This window comes from Siniperca chuatsi, linkage group LG19, assembly GCF_020085105.1.
Source record: "Siniperca chuatsi isolate FFG_IHB_CAS linkage group LG19, ASM2008510v1, whole genome shotgun sequence".
Lineage (NCBI taxonomy): Eukaryota > Metazoa > Chordata > Actinopteri > Centrarchiformes > Sinipercidae > Siniperca > Siniperca chuatsi.
This window is the reverse complement of record NC_058060.1, coordinates 5,120,095-5,135,493: the sequence shown is the minus strand read 5'-3', so window position 1 is coordinate 5,135,493 and position 15,399 is coordinate 5,120,095. Positions and strand designations below refer to the sequence as shown.

At 38.4% G+C, this 15,399-nt stretch overlaps 1 protein-coding gene across 2 annotated transcripts; it reads left to right on the top strand.

Annotated features, from left to right (window-relative positions):
• The first annotated feature begins 5,609 nt into the window (after positions 1-5,609).
• f3a (coagulation factor IIIa) lies at positions 5,610-13,385 on the top strand. Of its 2 annotated transcripts, XM_044177102.1 has the most exons (6): positions 5,612-5,862; positions 7,704-7,815; positions 8,372-8,565; positions 10,331-10,512; positions 10,603-10,771; positions 11,950-13,385. In XM_044177102.1, the coding sequence occupies exons 1-6, from the start codon at positions 5,796-5,798 to the stop codon at positions 12,093-12,095; spliced, it is 870 nt and encodes a 289-aa protein (XP_044033037.1). In that variant the 5' UTR covers positions 5,612-5,795; the 3' UTR covers positions 12,096-13,385. The 2 variants fall into 2 exon arrangements, with proteins under 2 accessions (XP_044033038.1, XP_044033037.1); XM_044177103.1 differs by lacking the exon at positions 7,704-7,815 and having other exon boundaries at positions 5,610-5,862.
• The last annotated feature ends 2,014 nt before the right edge of the window (positions 13,386-15,399 follow it).

Sequence of the window (15,399 nt, the reverse complement as noted above, 5' to 3'; positions counted from 1 at the left end):
TATATGTATAAATAAATAGTCCGGTAGTGCAAATGAACATGTGGTACATGTAGCAAAAACCATATCAATATAGCAGCATTTAAGTTAAGGTAAATGAGTGGACAGTGGAATCAGCGGGGCAGAGTTCAGTTGAAAGACAGCTCTGGGAAAAAAGCTGTTTCTCAGTCTGCTGGTCCTTGTCTGGAGGCACCTGAGGTGCCTGCCAGAAGGCAGGGGAGAAAACAGTCTCTGGGCGGGGTGAGAGGAGTACTTAAGAAGCGTTTCCTCTGGATGTCAGTGGTTTCATCTGAGGTGGCTGATAAGCAGGCTTACTGTAGACACTCTTTTTGGCTGCTGATTCCAGCAGGCCTCAGCTCACACACTGTCTCCTTCCACTTTACAGCCAAAACATCTGAACAGCTGAATTATCTTATTGCTAATCAATTAATATATATTTAATGTTTATAAAAGACATTTTAGGAGAAAATACATTAACCTTGTGGTCAACCAAAATCAATAAACAGAGCTCGCAAATATCTTTTTAAAGCTGCACGTTATAGCCCCTCTCAACAGGAAGTGTTTTATCAAGGAACTAGGAACCTCCATTTTGTCCAGGAACCTTGTTCACCAGGCACCTTGCTCCTGTAGGAAACTAGTTTTAGACCTGATCCCAACTGCTACCAAATCAGTATGGATATCAGGGTGGAATTTGCAGCACTGAATTTTTGTGATTGGTTGAACATAAGCACCTGCGTTTTGCATTTTCTTGCATTGTACTACACATTGTATTTTGTTTGTGTATACATTGTTTTATTTTTTTCATGTTTCTTTTTATTTTGACAGTAGTTTTGGCAATCTGCTCAGGTTGTGTGTAAATGAGTGAACACATCTGAGATCTGAATTGATGTGTGGGCCAGGATTTTGTGGATGGGTGGTTTTCTCAAATGGACATACCTGTACACTCACTGCATGGACATTGTTGCTCTGCTAATGTTAGGTATGTGGTCTTCTGGGATGTTGTTGTTGACTATTGTATGTTCCCAGATTTGAAAAATACCTGAATGTTGTGATGTCTTAAAAAAACCTAAGCTATTGTTTTTTAATTCCTGCTTAGTTTAATTAGCTTAAACTATGCAGTTTTTTGAGTTTCAGTGGAAATGTGAATTAAATTCCTGGCACTGTGGGAGGAAAAGGCCAATCAGAGAAGCGTAATGTGGGTTAACTAGAAATTAACCATAAACCCTAATTTGAAATAAACACTTTCCCTCGTTGGAGGTCACAAAGAGAAGAGGCGTAATTAATTCCATATAATTTCCCACATTCCCAATACGCACCAAACCTTAATGACATCTATGATTTTTACAGGTTATACATGTTGATACTTGCTACATGTATCAAACTCATCCAACTAATTGCTTAACTCTAAAAGCAAAACCAGTGCAGTCACTCACAGATTCATCTGTATGCAGTGTTCAGATGTCCACACTCTCTGGTAGAGGATGCAGGCTCTCAGTAAATATACCATAACTAAGAAGCTAGCAAAACAGGAAGTGCTTGTTAACGCTCTGTCTCACAGGCCTTTAAGACATTTCCCCCCAAGAATCAAGGAAGAAATTTCCTTTTCCTTGGACCTTTTAAACATGAGAAGTGAAGACTGTACACTGTAAAAAATCAGACTCACACTTTGAACTCTAAAGAGAACAACAAGTTCTCACAGCTGTGTGAGACCTACAGTAACACAATGTGGTATCAGTCTTGACATTTTGTCAGTGAATAATAATATTTTATCAATGAGTACTGACATATTTTCTGACAAATATGCATTAGGAAGTACTAACCTTGATTATTGTTGCCTTCTGTCTGAATGCTAAAGGAAAAAGATGTGGGGAAAGCCTGGACCTCTACTATACATTCAATGGACCACATTCCTTTTAGAGTAAAATGCTAAATCTATTTATAAATAAATAAATAAATAAATCTATCGATTAAATTGACTCATATGGTCTGGTCTGCCCAGAAATGAAGCAAGGGTAACAATAATTAATTACAGCACAACTAAATACAGTAAACAGTAAAGTGTTAGCACCCAGATATGCTGCATGGCTGCTCCTCTCCTTCCTTCCAGGAATGGGCCTGGGAAATAAGGCAGAAATCTAGCAGGCAGAGCCAGTTAACCCAGATTGTGGCATTGTCTGATACAATAGACAGAGAGGCTCAATGATCTAATGCCATTGTATATTTCTACATAATGCAATGGACCACAGAGCCAAGTGAATGCCATACTATGGTAGTTGTAGATCACTTTGTTGGAATTCTATCACCAAGAAACACCTCAAGATATGATGAGTAGGGAATGTATTGTGAGAGGTAAATAAAACTTCTGGAGAGTCACCAGTGCCCTGGGAACATGAAGTTTTTTAGCCAGTAGTTTGGTTTAATCTGGATTAATGGATGACTATCCATCAAGCATGACTAGCACTGCACTCTTACCAGTTGCTGCATTAGCTTGTCAGTAGAATTGGAGAAAATGGGAAAAGCAATCAAAAACAAAATCAGAGGAGTGTTATTTGAGTTTTTGCTCAACTGTTTAATTTTCCATTCAACTATCTGTCAGAGTAGTCTGTTAATTTACTATCATTCCATTCTAAATGTGAAAGCGGTAGCCATTATAAATGTTGTGCAGATTCCTGTAATAAAAAATCTTATCAAATTCCAAAAATGAGCCAAAAGAGTTATGTTAGATTTTACAGAATTTTACACAAAAAGTGAAATGTCTGTCCTCTTTTTTCTGTGCCTGTGTGAGTTGTGTGTGTGCGCGTGCGCTGGAGGCTCTCACTGTGCTTTTATCCACTGGAACGAATTGGCTGCATTTGCATTCAGTTTTTCCTGTCAGAGGGTTCCTTGGTATTCAAAGCAACAGTGGACCGTGATACAGCTGGGCCTCTCACTGCCAGGGATAGAGGGGGAGGGGTAATGGGGCAGATATGGCACGGTGCCAGACAGATATTCCCAGCCAGCTCCAAATTAAGAAAAACAAAAACCACATTAAAGGACAGTACCACATTAAAACAATACGCTACAAATCATGTACAGTTTACTTTATATAAATGATTCCTGACCATTTTTCAGAGCGTGTTTTGTTTTTCTTACCTTCCAGGTGGCCACTGTTTTCAATTAATTTAATCTCCATGTGAAAATCAACTTGCAGTGTCTGGTGAGTGCAGGCATTTCTGTGCCTGGAGATTTAGCATACCTCTATAAATAGACCTCCAGTTCACCCACTGGAGCTGTCTGATGAGTGGATGTCCTGACTCATGCACTTAGCTCCAGTGTCTTGTCAGATCCATAATAATGCTGTCACATTAGTCAGATCCATCCAGGCTTCTGGGGGACATAGAGTATTTCACTCCACTGTCATGCAATAGTAAATAGTGTTCAGCATACTTCTTTAAATTATTAAAGAACTTAGAAATTATTATACTACTACTATACATGTCTGATTTTGTCACATGCTTAGATAGACGGATGGATGGATGGATAGATAGATAATAAATCTGTCTGTCTGTGTACTTATCTATCTATCTATCTATCTATCTATCTATCTATCTATCTATCTATCTATCTATCTATCTATCTATCTAAGTAGTATTCAGTATAAGTAATATACTGAATGTAATAAGTCTATAGTGAGTACATCATCGTAGTTCGGCTTCTTTGCCTTTTATAATTCAATGCTGATATGACTGATTTCAAACAAATAAAAGAACATTAAAAGAAATTATAAAATCTATAAAGCTAAGATTTGCCCTTTATTACATCTGACACTGGAGTGAATTTCTCAGGTCCTAAGGCAGATTTTGCACTATGCCAAGCTGTTAATGTAGAAATTGCAGGCATGAAACTCTTCCAGTTGAGTCAGAACTATGAACAACGAGACACTGATTAGAAAAAAAGTTCAAGAGACAAGACTACATATGAACTTCTGGAGATAAATCAAGAAGCAGTGAACTTCAAATCCTGCTGCAGCACTAACAGCAGGGTGAAGTGAGAGGTTGAGCTTTGTAAAATGTGGTTGGTAAATTAAGCAGTTTGAATAATCAAAAAATGGATTGACAGAATTACCAGACAATCATTTTGCTAATTATTTTATCATTTAATTAATTCATTAAAATTTCTCTGCCTTTCTTAATTTCATATCTTTGTAAAAGGTTTCGGGTAGGCAGAGTAACTTGTAATAGTATATTGTCAGTGATCTTTTTTTGTTTGTTTTGTTTTTGTAATATTTTTATTGACATATTTTTGATAACAACATATAAACCACACAAAATCAATGCCCAAACCCAACTTAAACCTACACACACACACGCTCTCACACACACACACACACCTGGGAGAAGAGATAAAAGTAACTAAGTATCCAGTACATAGTATCCACATGTGATTGTTAAATGCAACCCATCAAGAATAGCATACAAGAACAAAACAAAGAAAGGATCCCAAGATTCTTCCTCTTTATGTTGACATTTTAAATTGTTAGATCACAATTTCTCCATGTGAATAACTGAGACAATTTCATGCAACCAATTTCTGAAGCATGGTGGAATTGATGTCTTCCAGTCTTTGAGAATACATTTTTGCTAGTACCATGCCCATAAATACAGATGTGAAGGGAGAATCAAAGCATCCAAAGTCCCTGTCAGGAGACAGAGTCCTAAGATAAACCCCAGAAATAACGAAAACATTTCTTGATCAGAATGGATGAATTAGTGGACAGTTCCAAAATAAATGCAACAATGTACCATCATTTGATTTACATTTATCACAGAATGGAGACAAAGAGGGGTCAAATGATCTTTTATCCCAACATCCGTAACTGCATGCACTCGACATCTTCTCTCGCCCGTAGTTTTGTGTTTTCTCGTCTCTCTCCTCTCTCCTTCTGTCGCTTTCAGCAGGTATTTCTACCTCCAGAGCTGCAAAGACTGGATCTGTGGTTGTGGGTCACTTGATGCCCCCTTGTTCCTGCTTGACAACTGCTACTACAGTTGTTGTTATTGGCTCTGTTACTAATATGGTCATTATTACTCCTACAGCTGTCATTCCTATTATTATTACTATTTTAAAAATTCTAGGTGGTATTTGCATTGTCGCTTCCTCTCTCTCTCTCTCTCTCTCTCAAAACCCAACACGGCAGCGGGGATGGCCGCCCACCACTGAGTCTGGTTCTGTCCACGGTTTCTGCCTCAAGTTTTTTCTTGCCACTGTCGCTGAATGCTTGCTCATGGTGGGATTCGTTGGGTCTCTGTAAATAATATTCTAAAGAGTACGGTCTAGACCTGCTCTATAGGAAACGTGCAATGAGATAACTTATGTTATGAATTGGCGCTATATAAATAAAATTTAATTTAATTGAATATTAGAAGGTCTGACACTTAAACGTCACGGATACTGTGTAGTATGGGTCAGTTTTGAGTGTGGTGGAAATTGTTGTAATTCAGGAGAGTACCCCAGTGCATCCGTTGAGTGACCTCAGCAGGACAGGCACGCGCTGTAGTTGCATGTATAATATCTGCCCGAGTCTGGTGACGTCACAACCGGACGCTCCTTATTTGGCCAAGCCTCAAGCGGTTACATCGTTATAAGTTGTTTGTAGTCGGACTAGAGCGAGACGAAAGGATTCATAGCCTACATACATTAATACGGTAACATTACTTCTGTCCAGGACCGAAAAGACAGAGAGAGAGCTGATCTGATCTGTTGTATCAGACCCAAACTCTTTATCTGGACTACATTTCCTGAGAGGAATTTAACCCGACATGGTGACAATAAGACTACCAGAAGCTCTATGTATTATCTTCTTTCTCTCCACACACTCTGCCTCAGGTGAGCCCAAGCAGCTCGTATTGTTATTATTATTTTAATGTCCATGCAACCTTAGTAAGGAATTTTAAATTATTTTGAAACTTTAGGCTTCTTTAAACATCGATAGTAATGTGTCATTTCAACGTCAGTAATGTAAGAGGAGTGTATGAGTACAAATATGGTGATCAGTCCACATTATTATGACAAAATGAAAAATGTAGAGCGCGTAAAATATTCAATTTATTTATATAGCGCCAATTCACAAGTTATCTCATTGCACTTTTCCTATAGAGCAGGTCTAGACCGTACTCTTTATAATATTATTTACAGAGACCCAACAATTCCCACCAATAGCAAGCACTTTGGCGACAGTGGCAAGGAAAAACTTCCTTTAAGACGCAGAAACCTCGAGCAAAACCAGACTCAGTGGTGGGCGGCCATTTGCTGCTGCCGTGTTGGGTTGAGAGAGAGAGTAAAATATGTAACAGTACAGTAAGCCTACTGTACAGTGGTATAAATAGAAGGAAATATTATAAAACATAAATAGGCGTTCCTTTGTATGGAGTAGTTATATATTGTAGCAATGAGAATAAGAAAACATGGATTTAAAGCTAATCTAAAGTTGTATTCACATAAACAGGCGACCACCTGTCATTATGTACGTGAGCTCAGGGCTCAAGTCACACTCTGCCTTTTATATATTAGATTGAATATTGAATTTTATTTATTTTTTGCCACAAATGCTTGTACTCCTATTTATTTATATTTATTATTTCTCACTTTATAGAGTTGTTAATGGTTATCTAGAGAATTTGCAAGGTGACAAGTGGTACAATCAGAAGGTCACTACATGCTCTGCAGGGTAAATTTTCTAATTGAATTTTTGAGCACAAATGGACATGCTTTTAAGCCTCTATCTTTAAGAATAGGTTGTTCACACTGAAAAAAATTTAATTTAATCGAAGAATATATTAAATTATTTGTTTGGAAATGGCTTACTGTGCCTTTCATGCGTATTCCCACCATTTTAAGTCAAGATTACCTGCAAGACTTTAATGTCCAGGCTTCTGTTATTACCTTAAACAGTATTAAACAACTTGCGCATTACTGTTTTAACCACCACTTTTGCTACTAGAAAATTCTAATCTCTATTTCTGCTCACTGTGAGTCTGTCTGTGCCACTACATTTGTTATCCATTCTGATTTTCAATTGTCCTACTTTTTAATGTCCAATTTCTAAATTGTGACGTGAGTCATTATAAAACTTGCACCTGAATGTGCCCTGAGTGTGCTCTGTTTGCCCATTCTGCCTACAGGAAGCAATGACATGCAACATCTTATACTGGAAGTCTATTGTTGAAAAAAAAATGACAGTGATTTTGGCAGATTTGAACAGGGCAGCCTTTAAATCCTCTATGCAGGGAAAACTTGGAAACTAGGCTTTGCTTCAGACTATTGTTATTAAAACAAGTGTTCTTTGGGTAGCACTTGTAGTCAGAAAAGTTAAACCATAAGTGTTTGTGGTAGAAACCGAACAGTCAGTCCATAAACATATATGACCAAGAATCTTTAATAAACACTGATAAGAGCAATGCGTTTCAGTCATCACTTCATTACGATCATCTCACCTCATGAGCCTGGTTCAGCAGTTTAGGCACATGGTGTACACAAAATTTTTTTCCCTCTAATAAGTTAGTGTGATCCTGTATAATAGTTTTGTAAAGGACCACACTTAAGGTTTTATTACAAATAAAGTGTATTTCACCTACTTTATATGATTTTCATTATTTGACCTTCAACACCTCATATCGGGATTTGAAAGGTAATGTAAAGTATTTTACATGACGTCTTTCATTTTGCAGGCTCCTATCCCCGAGCACAGAATGTCACTTGGAAATCGACCAACTTTAAAACTATTTTGACCTGGGAGCCCAAAACATTAGCTGATTACTCCTATACAGTGGAGTTCTCTGCGTAAGTACCTGCATGCAAACCCTCACTTGTTCAAGAAACCTCTCAAAAACAAATTCAGGTTGTTAATCTGTCGAATGAAGCACACTCCCCTCTTACATGCTCACTGAGTAACCTTGAAGGACAGATTAATGGCAGCAGGGCATGATAAGAATCCATTATTGATCCAGTAAAAGCTTTTACTGGAATGCTGATTTTAGGCCAGAGATCTTTAAACAGAAAGACAACTAAAAAGGCACATGGACATTAATGTTTCAGTAAGAGAAAAATGTAAGTAACATTACAATTAAAACATCTGACAAACATAATTTACAAATGCCAATAACTGTATCGCTGTTCCACAATATATTCAAATCTATAAGGTGTATCCTGCTGCGATTACTGCATTCTGACAGTCATTCCTATGTCTTAAACTGTTCTTGTTAAGACTTACTGTGACATAATGTCCTGTAATCCGTTTTCTTGTATCTTTGCTTTGGTTGTCTGATTTCTTAGACTGTTTGCATCCATCACTCATGTCTGTGTGTAATGAATAATGTAACTTGTTAAACTGTTGCAGGGTTGGTGGGGACAAACAGAGGAACCCTCACTGTATCCGGTCCCTAGTGACAGTGTGTGATCTGTCCAGCTCTCTGACTGACCTGAATGCTTACTACATAGCTGACGTCCTGTCTGAACCCCCGCTGGGGGCCACCTCTGACCTCATCGAGTTCCCCTACACCAGCTCACCACGATTCTGCCCCTACAAAGACAGTAGGTTAATCTGCCACAATTAGTTGTTTTTTTAATCAACATAATGTGTTGGAAATACCATTTCACTTGTGCAGCATGTCAGAATACCATACAAATTGTTCAGATGCATGTTCAGGCAGGTCAGGAGTGGAAAAGAGCTGATACACAGATTTAACTGACACACAGACACCCAGCCAGTGAAGGAATGTTATGTCTTTTAACATTTTTTAAATGATTATTCCAGTTTCTTACACCTTATTCTCATAGTTTTGGCTATCATCTCAATAACTCCCCAAGTTAATTGCTGAGCTTTGGAACAAGGTGATGTCACTAAAAATATGTCTAAAAGGTCAACAAACATGCACAGTCAGACAATTCTAGAGAAAACAAAGGTGAACAGCAAAATTATTTCCCAAACTGTCTGTTGTAAACATACATCACAGTTTACAGACCCACTTCCTGCTTCAACTTTGACCTAATGTATTTAAGATGTCTTTAGAGTTCTGTATTGAGAGGTTATGGTGTAGATACCAGATGGAGACCCCAAGAACTGATTGGTCAGCTTGGGCTGGTTGTGTTTTCTCCTACAAGTTTCTGGTGCCGAGGTAATTGAGAGTGAAGACAACATGAAGCATGTTGAATAAAGACTCAGTAGTCAGGTGCTTTTTGCATCTAACAAAGACATCTCCACTGTAAACATGCTCACCGCAATCACTGCTCTCTGTCACAGCAAATGAAAGACTACTGCACAGCAGTAGTCTCCTATTCAGTAATGAGACAGAAGTTACCTGCATCTAACTCTGTTCTATAATTATATGTGTAGACCATTGCTTTGTATCACAAATTGAATGAAACAATATAATCACAGTTATTGTGGGGAATATAATTAAATCACAATATGGCCTGATCCCCAATGCTACACCCGTCTAGTGATGTCAAAAGGTAAAATCTAATGCTGAACTGTAAACCAAAATCTACTACTGTTAATCCTGTGCTTCAAATATAAATCCAGCTTTACTCTAGCTGTGTGTACACAGGCTTTTCTGTGTAATGATTAGCAACATTTCAGTTGTGCTCACTTTCAGTTTGTCCTCTAAATAAAGTGGTTTAGATTAGGGCTGCAACTAATGATTAAATTCATAATCAATTAATCTTAATCTGCAGATAATTTTCTCAATTATCGATCAATGGTTTGGTCTATATAAAATCCGAAAACTATTGCCCATCAAATTAAAAAAATAATTGCCCTTCACAATTTCCTAGAGCCGAAGGTGATGTCATCAAATGTCCCACCAACTGTCGAAAATGCAAAAATATTCAATTTACTACAATGTTCAGATAAGGAAACTAAACTAAACTACAGATTGTTGCAGAGAAAGTTGCCAATCAATTTTCTGCCAATCAACTAATAAAAAAAATCAATTAATCAATTTATTGTTGCAGCACTAGTTTAGATATTGGTTTGGTTTGTTTCCGACCTGTCTGATCGACTGACTACTCGTGTCTGACTTTGTTGTAGTGATGTCATCGTGTTCACAGAGTACAAATGTACAATACAATGCAATAATAGAAATGACAAAACTGTGAAAAGTAATAATAAATGTAATACATTTTTAAGTTAGTCGCCTCTGTACACCTTGTAAAAGGTGTACAGAGGCGATTATTTAGCTTTTTGGCCTCAAACATCATCAGACTGGTCATTTCCAAAGGCCTCTGAACAGTACCTTATATTCAGAGATACATCTGCAAGTAAACAAAGTCTGATTTCCCTGTCCCTCCTCCACAGCTGATATAGGCAGACCCGACTTCAAACTGGAGGTAAGTGAAGACAAAAAGAAGACCACCTTGTATGTGACTGACCCACTCACCGCCCTGTTTAAAGATGGCCTCCAGCTGAACATCAGGGATATCTTCTCTGACCAGCTGCAGTATAGAGTCACCTATCGTAAAAATAAGAGCACCGGCAAGGTGAGTAACAGCAGACATCACAATATCAGCCTCAGACACACATGAGTAAGACAATACAAATTAAATGTTTTCCTTCTGTGTTGTGTGCAGAAAGTGTACAACTCTAAGACCAATGTGATAGAGCTGACAGATCTGGACAGAGGGGAGAGCTACTGCTTTAACGTCCAGGCCTACATCCCCAGCCGCAGGATCGATAAGCAACTGGGAGAGCTGAGCCAGACCCAGTGCTCCAACAACGACTACCAGTCCGTCTTTGAAGGTGAGGTGTCCTGATTCTTAGAGAGGCTGCAAGCAGGAAAAATGTGGGCAGGGAAGTGATTCAGTTACATCTTCCCTCAGTGCACAAACTGTCCCGACATGCAAGTAAAAACCTGTGTAATGATCACAGTACTGCTGTCTGCTAGGTATTTGAGTCTATATCATTAGTGAAGTCCATTAGAAATTAACAGCACAAAGCTTTGCTTATTTACTGTTTCAACAAAGCAGTTCTCACACAAAGCTCCCCTGCCCCTGAAAGAGCTTTCTTTCTTTTAAATACTCTACATAAAGTCTTTATGTTTAAGACATCAGAGTTACCAGTCCCTTTAACAAGCCTGACAGAGACAGAGACTTTTGTATTTTTTAGGTCAACTTATTTTGAGTTGCATGTAAAGCAACTTATGAGTATGATGATTTCTGCTCAGGCCTGCTTAACCATCCAGTCTTGAGCTGGTGCTAGATCAAATTTTCTAATAAAAAAATAAAAGGGTAATTTTGGTACCAATCCTCCCATCACATATCAGTTGCAGTAATCAATATTTCACTTTAAATGGCAGCATGGTGGTGTTACTCCTCCTTTGATGCAGATGTTAGACTGACTGAGGTCATGGGATGGATGGAAAAACACTTATCAAAGCGCCAGATTAGTAGATTAGATTTCCACCTTTGATTGTGACAAAATGATCGATGAGGAATCCTTGCTTTCACTCAACACCCAGGCAGATGATAAGTACAGCATCTGCTGCACTCTATGTTCATGTGCAACAGCTGTTGTGATTTCTGAATCACTGAGATTCTTTTTAGAGATCCAACAGCACCCTCTGGCAGAAGCAATAAGCAACTATATCTTTGTAGATGGCATATTCCTAGGTGGTTATCAAGAAAGACACACTAGACACATACACATTAAACTACCAATCACCTCAACCTTTACCACACACACACTGTCACATGACTGTTGGAGGTCCACGCATCTCTCAGAGGATGATGGGACGTTAGGATGAAGCTATGACTCACCAGCTCAAGACCATATGTGGAAAATTATAATGCTATTTTGTGGAATTACATTTTCAAGTTTACATTATCATTTGAATATAGTCTTCCATAGTGTTCAATTTAAGTATTTTAATGTAAAGTAAAGCTTGTTAATGTAATGTTGTCTTGTTTTATCTTCCACAGTGTATTCAGTGGGTGTGATCACTGCTGCCATCTTCCTCATCCTGCTGCTGATCGGCCTCATCATAGCTGTCACAGTGGTCTGCTGCAAGCGCAGGAAGAAAGCTCTGAAATGTGGAAAAGAAGTATTGCCACTCACAGATGTATAGAGTGTGTGTTCCATCTCACACACATACACACATCACTATGGGAACGTGTGGTACAGCTGAACTGGATTGTGGCCTATAAGGAGACCAGGAGTGTTCTAGTCCAACATTCCACTGTCAAACACTGTCACAATCCTTCTTTAGTTTCTGTGAAACTGCCTCTGAATATGTTAGACACATTTGATTCTTTCTTTATAATTTCATGCTGCAGAAAAATAGACTTTAGGAAAACACTGTTTGAACATTCCTGCTAAGGGGCTGCTGTGGCTCAGAGGTAGAGCAGGTTGCCCACTAATCTGAAGATTGTCAGTTTGATTACTTTGCTGTGTGTGTCTGTGTGTAGTACCATTACAGTGCACACTAGTCATATTGCTGAAGCTGTAATATTCCATTCCTTGTCTTTTATATTTGGTGAGTGGTACCTCTGATGACTAAACACTAAACACACATAAACACTACCAACAGATTTTATTTATTTCATTTTATAGTGTACTTTCTAACTTGAAATAATTGTCATGATGACGATTTTTGGGAGACTGGTGAAAGCAATACCTTATGGGAAATCAAGACCTAGTATATTATTTTTGTATCTGATAATTTATTGTTTAAATGAAATTAACATATTTGTATATTATGCTGTTTTTAGCTCTTTTATACTTCAGATTGTTGATCATTTTATTATGTGGTGAAATGTTGAAGTAATAAATTTACAGAGCACCACCAATTTGCACATTTACGTTTCCATTTCCCTGTCAATACTGTTAAATTATGAAGTTCAAGTCAAAGGATGTTAAGAAATCATTAATTAGTTAACTACTTTTTTGTTTAGAATTTTGGTAACCAGCATTAGAGCTGGGATGACAAAATTATTTACAAATCAATATATTGCTAAATATCTGTACTTTATTATTGCTTGAATTGAAAATACATGTTGTAGTTTTCATTTGTGTCAGGGGGAAGCAGAGAGTCATCACAACAACTAAGTTCTGGTGAACAACTTGGATACATCCATCATACATACGCAGGACTGCTCTTGCCTTCACCCTGTAAACAACATAATTTATTGCTACACTTAACTGCTTAGCTGTTTCAACAGTAGAATATTTCAACAGTAGAGTATTTTCCTTCCACAGTCCCCCCTGTGAGACTGAAGAAGTCCCATCCTCCAAAATAAAGGTTAATATACATATATCATGTGTCTGTGATTCAGAATACATTGTATTTAAAAGAATCAAAAACACAATAAATGTCACAACCAATAAATGCCTTAATGATTAAACATCTCCTTCTTTAGCTCGTGATGACAGAGTCCATCTGTGACCAAGCGACCTGGCTAGGCATCCGGGGTGACTCCTGTTATCCCATGGATGACTATGAATCATGGCTTCTCATCCGGAGGGAGTCTGTGATCATAAGTGTACAATCTAATAAACCTTTCCTCCCTGTTTGGCGGGGAGTGAGAAAAAAACAAATTGTACCTAGCTCCCTGGTCCAGTACTTGGGAAAAACCTCCAATGAGATAAGAGGAAAAAAATCTCCATTATTGGTTCACCCTCTATTACCTTACCCACATATCTCTAACACTTGTTGCCAACTGCTGTTTTTGGGCTAACATATAAAACAAGCATATAAAACTACCTTGTGCACTTGTCTTCAAAACATTATACATTTAGATGAGCATAAACATCAGTCTGTATAGAATCATATAAAATCAAAGGCACCAAACTCAGTATTACTGTTAATACAAAAGTTATACAGTTGGTTAAACAATGAATGGAGAATGTCCTCTGTCATACTTCATTGGGTGTTTAGATGTTATTTGGCATCAGAACAATATAAAATGAAAAATTCCAACTGGAATATTAGGTGTTAAGAAATCTCTTCCAATGTTAAGAAATTGAGCAGTAGGATGTCATGAAATCCTGGTGAGTAAATTCAACTCTGCGCACCGTTGAGAGCCCATCTGTCAGCAGGTAGACACGGGACACAGAGGTTAGTACTCTGACGAGGGAGTTTATTAGAACAGCCAGACAGAGAAAAGCAATGACGGGAGATATGAGGGGCAAAGCTAGGAAAGTCTATGGATCTTATCTTGATGTAGAGCTGGTAGTAAGATCCACTGGAGGAGACGGGAGACAGGAGAGCCGGGAGCTGACGAAACACACAACGGAGAAGTCCAACATGGTTGTCAAGAGATACTGTGGTCAGGTTGAGTTCTCGTAAGAGGTTAGAGACCAGACAGTGAGTGAACCGGGGGAGTGAGACTATATAGTGTGGAGTAGATGATTAGTGGCAGGTGTGTAATCAATACTCAGGTGAGTGCGATCTGCTGATTGCAGTGGGTGGAGCTGGTGGTGTCTGTGTTGGCTCTCTGACACCATCACTGCGAAGAGGTTCTAGAACTTTCGGATGCAGTGATTTTGGTGGCCCCTTGAGTCATAAGATTGGGGAGCCTCATTGTCGATAAACGTCGATAGAGTGGGTCTTTACTATAGTGTTTGTGGAGTAATCATGTAGGTTATTTGGTCTAGACGCCAAGTCTGTCTCCATACGAAAAAGGGTCCATTTGTGTATTGGTAATGTTCTAAATTTACCTCTTTCCCATTTCCCAAATCCATCATTTAACACAATCTCTTCTATGGCTGCAGTCATGCCATATGGGTCATTATGCCATACATCAGTCCAGTGTGGATACAGGAGTATAATATATATAATATAATATATCTTTCATAGTCGGTCTGTTTTAAGATTTTGCCATGGTACTACAGTGTCCGCGTCCTGTACTACAGTGTCCGCGTCTGTAATGAAAATTTCATGTTTCCCTGTGGGCCCATTCTGGGACAATGGGTCTTCTTACTCTTGGTCTTTGGCTGACAATATTACATTCTGTCCTGCTATGGCGCCTACCATTCATTGATAATTGACTGGATCATGGGGATCACACAGCACATAGCTAGCATCAGTACCAACAATACAACTCCCACAATAGTTCCAATTTTGATCAATATTGTTTTCCATGACTGCGACACCAGCCAAGACAACGCTTTCTGTGTGTTTTTCATGTGTTGATCTCTTAAGTTTCTCAGACTTTCTATGGCTTTAGTTACATTCCATTGGGAGTGATCCATTGGAATTGCTTGATAAAGCAAACCATATTAATATGATCACGAACATCATTCGCAATGGTCATAGTCCAGAACTGTGGCTGCGGTTTTGTTTACTCTTTTTATGTGTGGGCACAAATGCCCCATTTTCAATGACTTCCTCACACATTTTCCTCATATCGCTCTGTTTATCGCATCTGCGC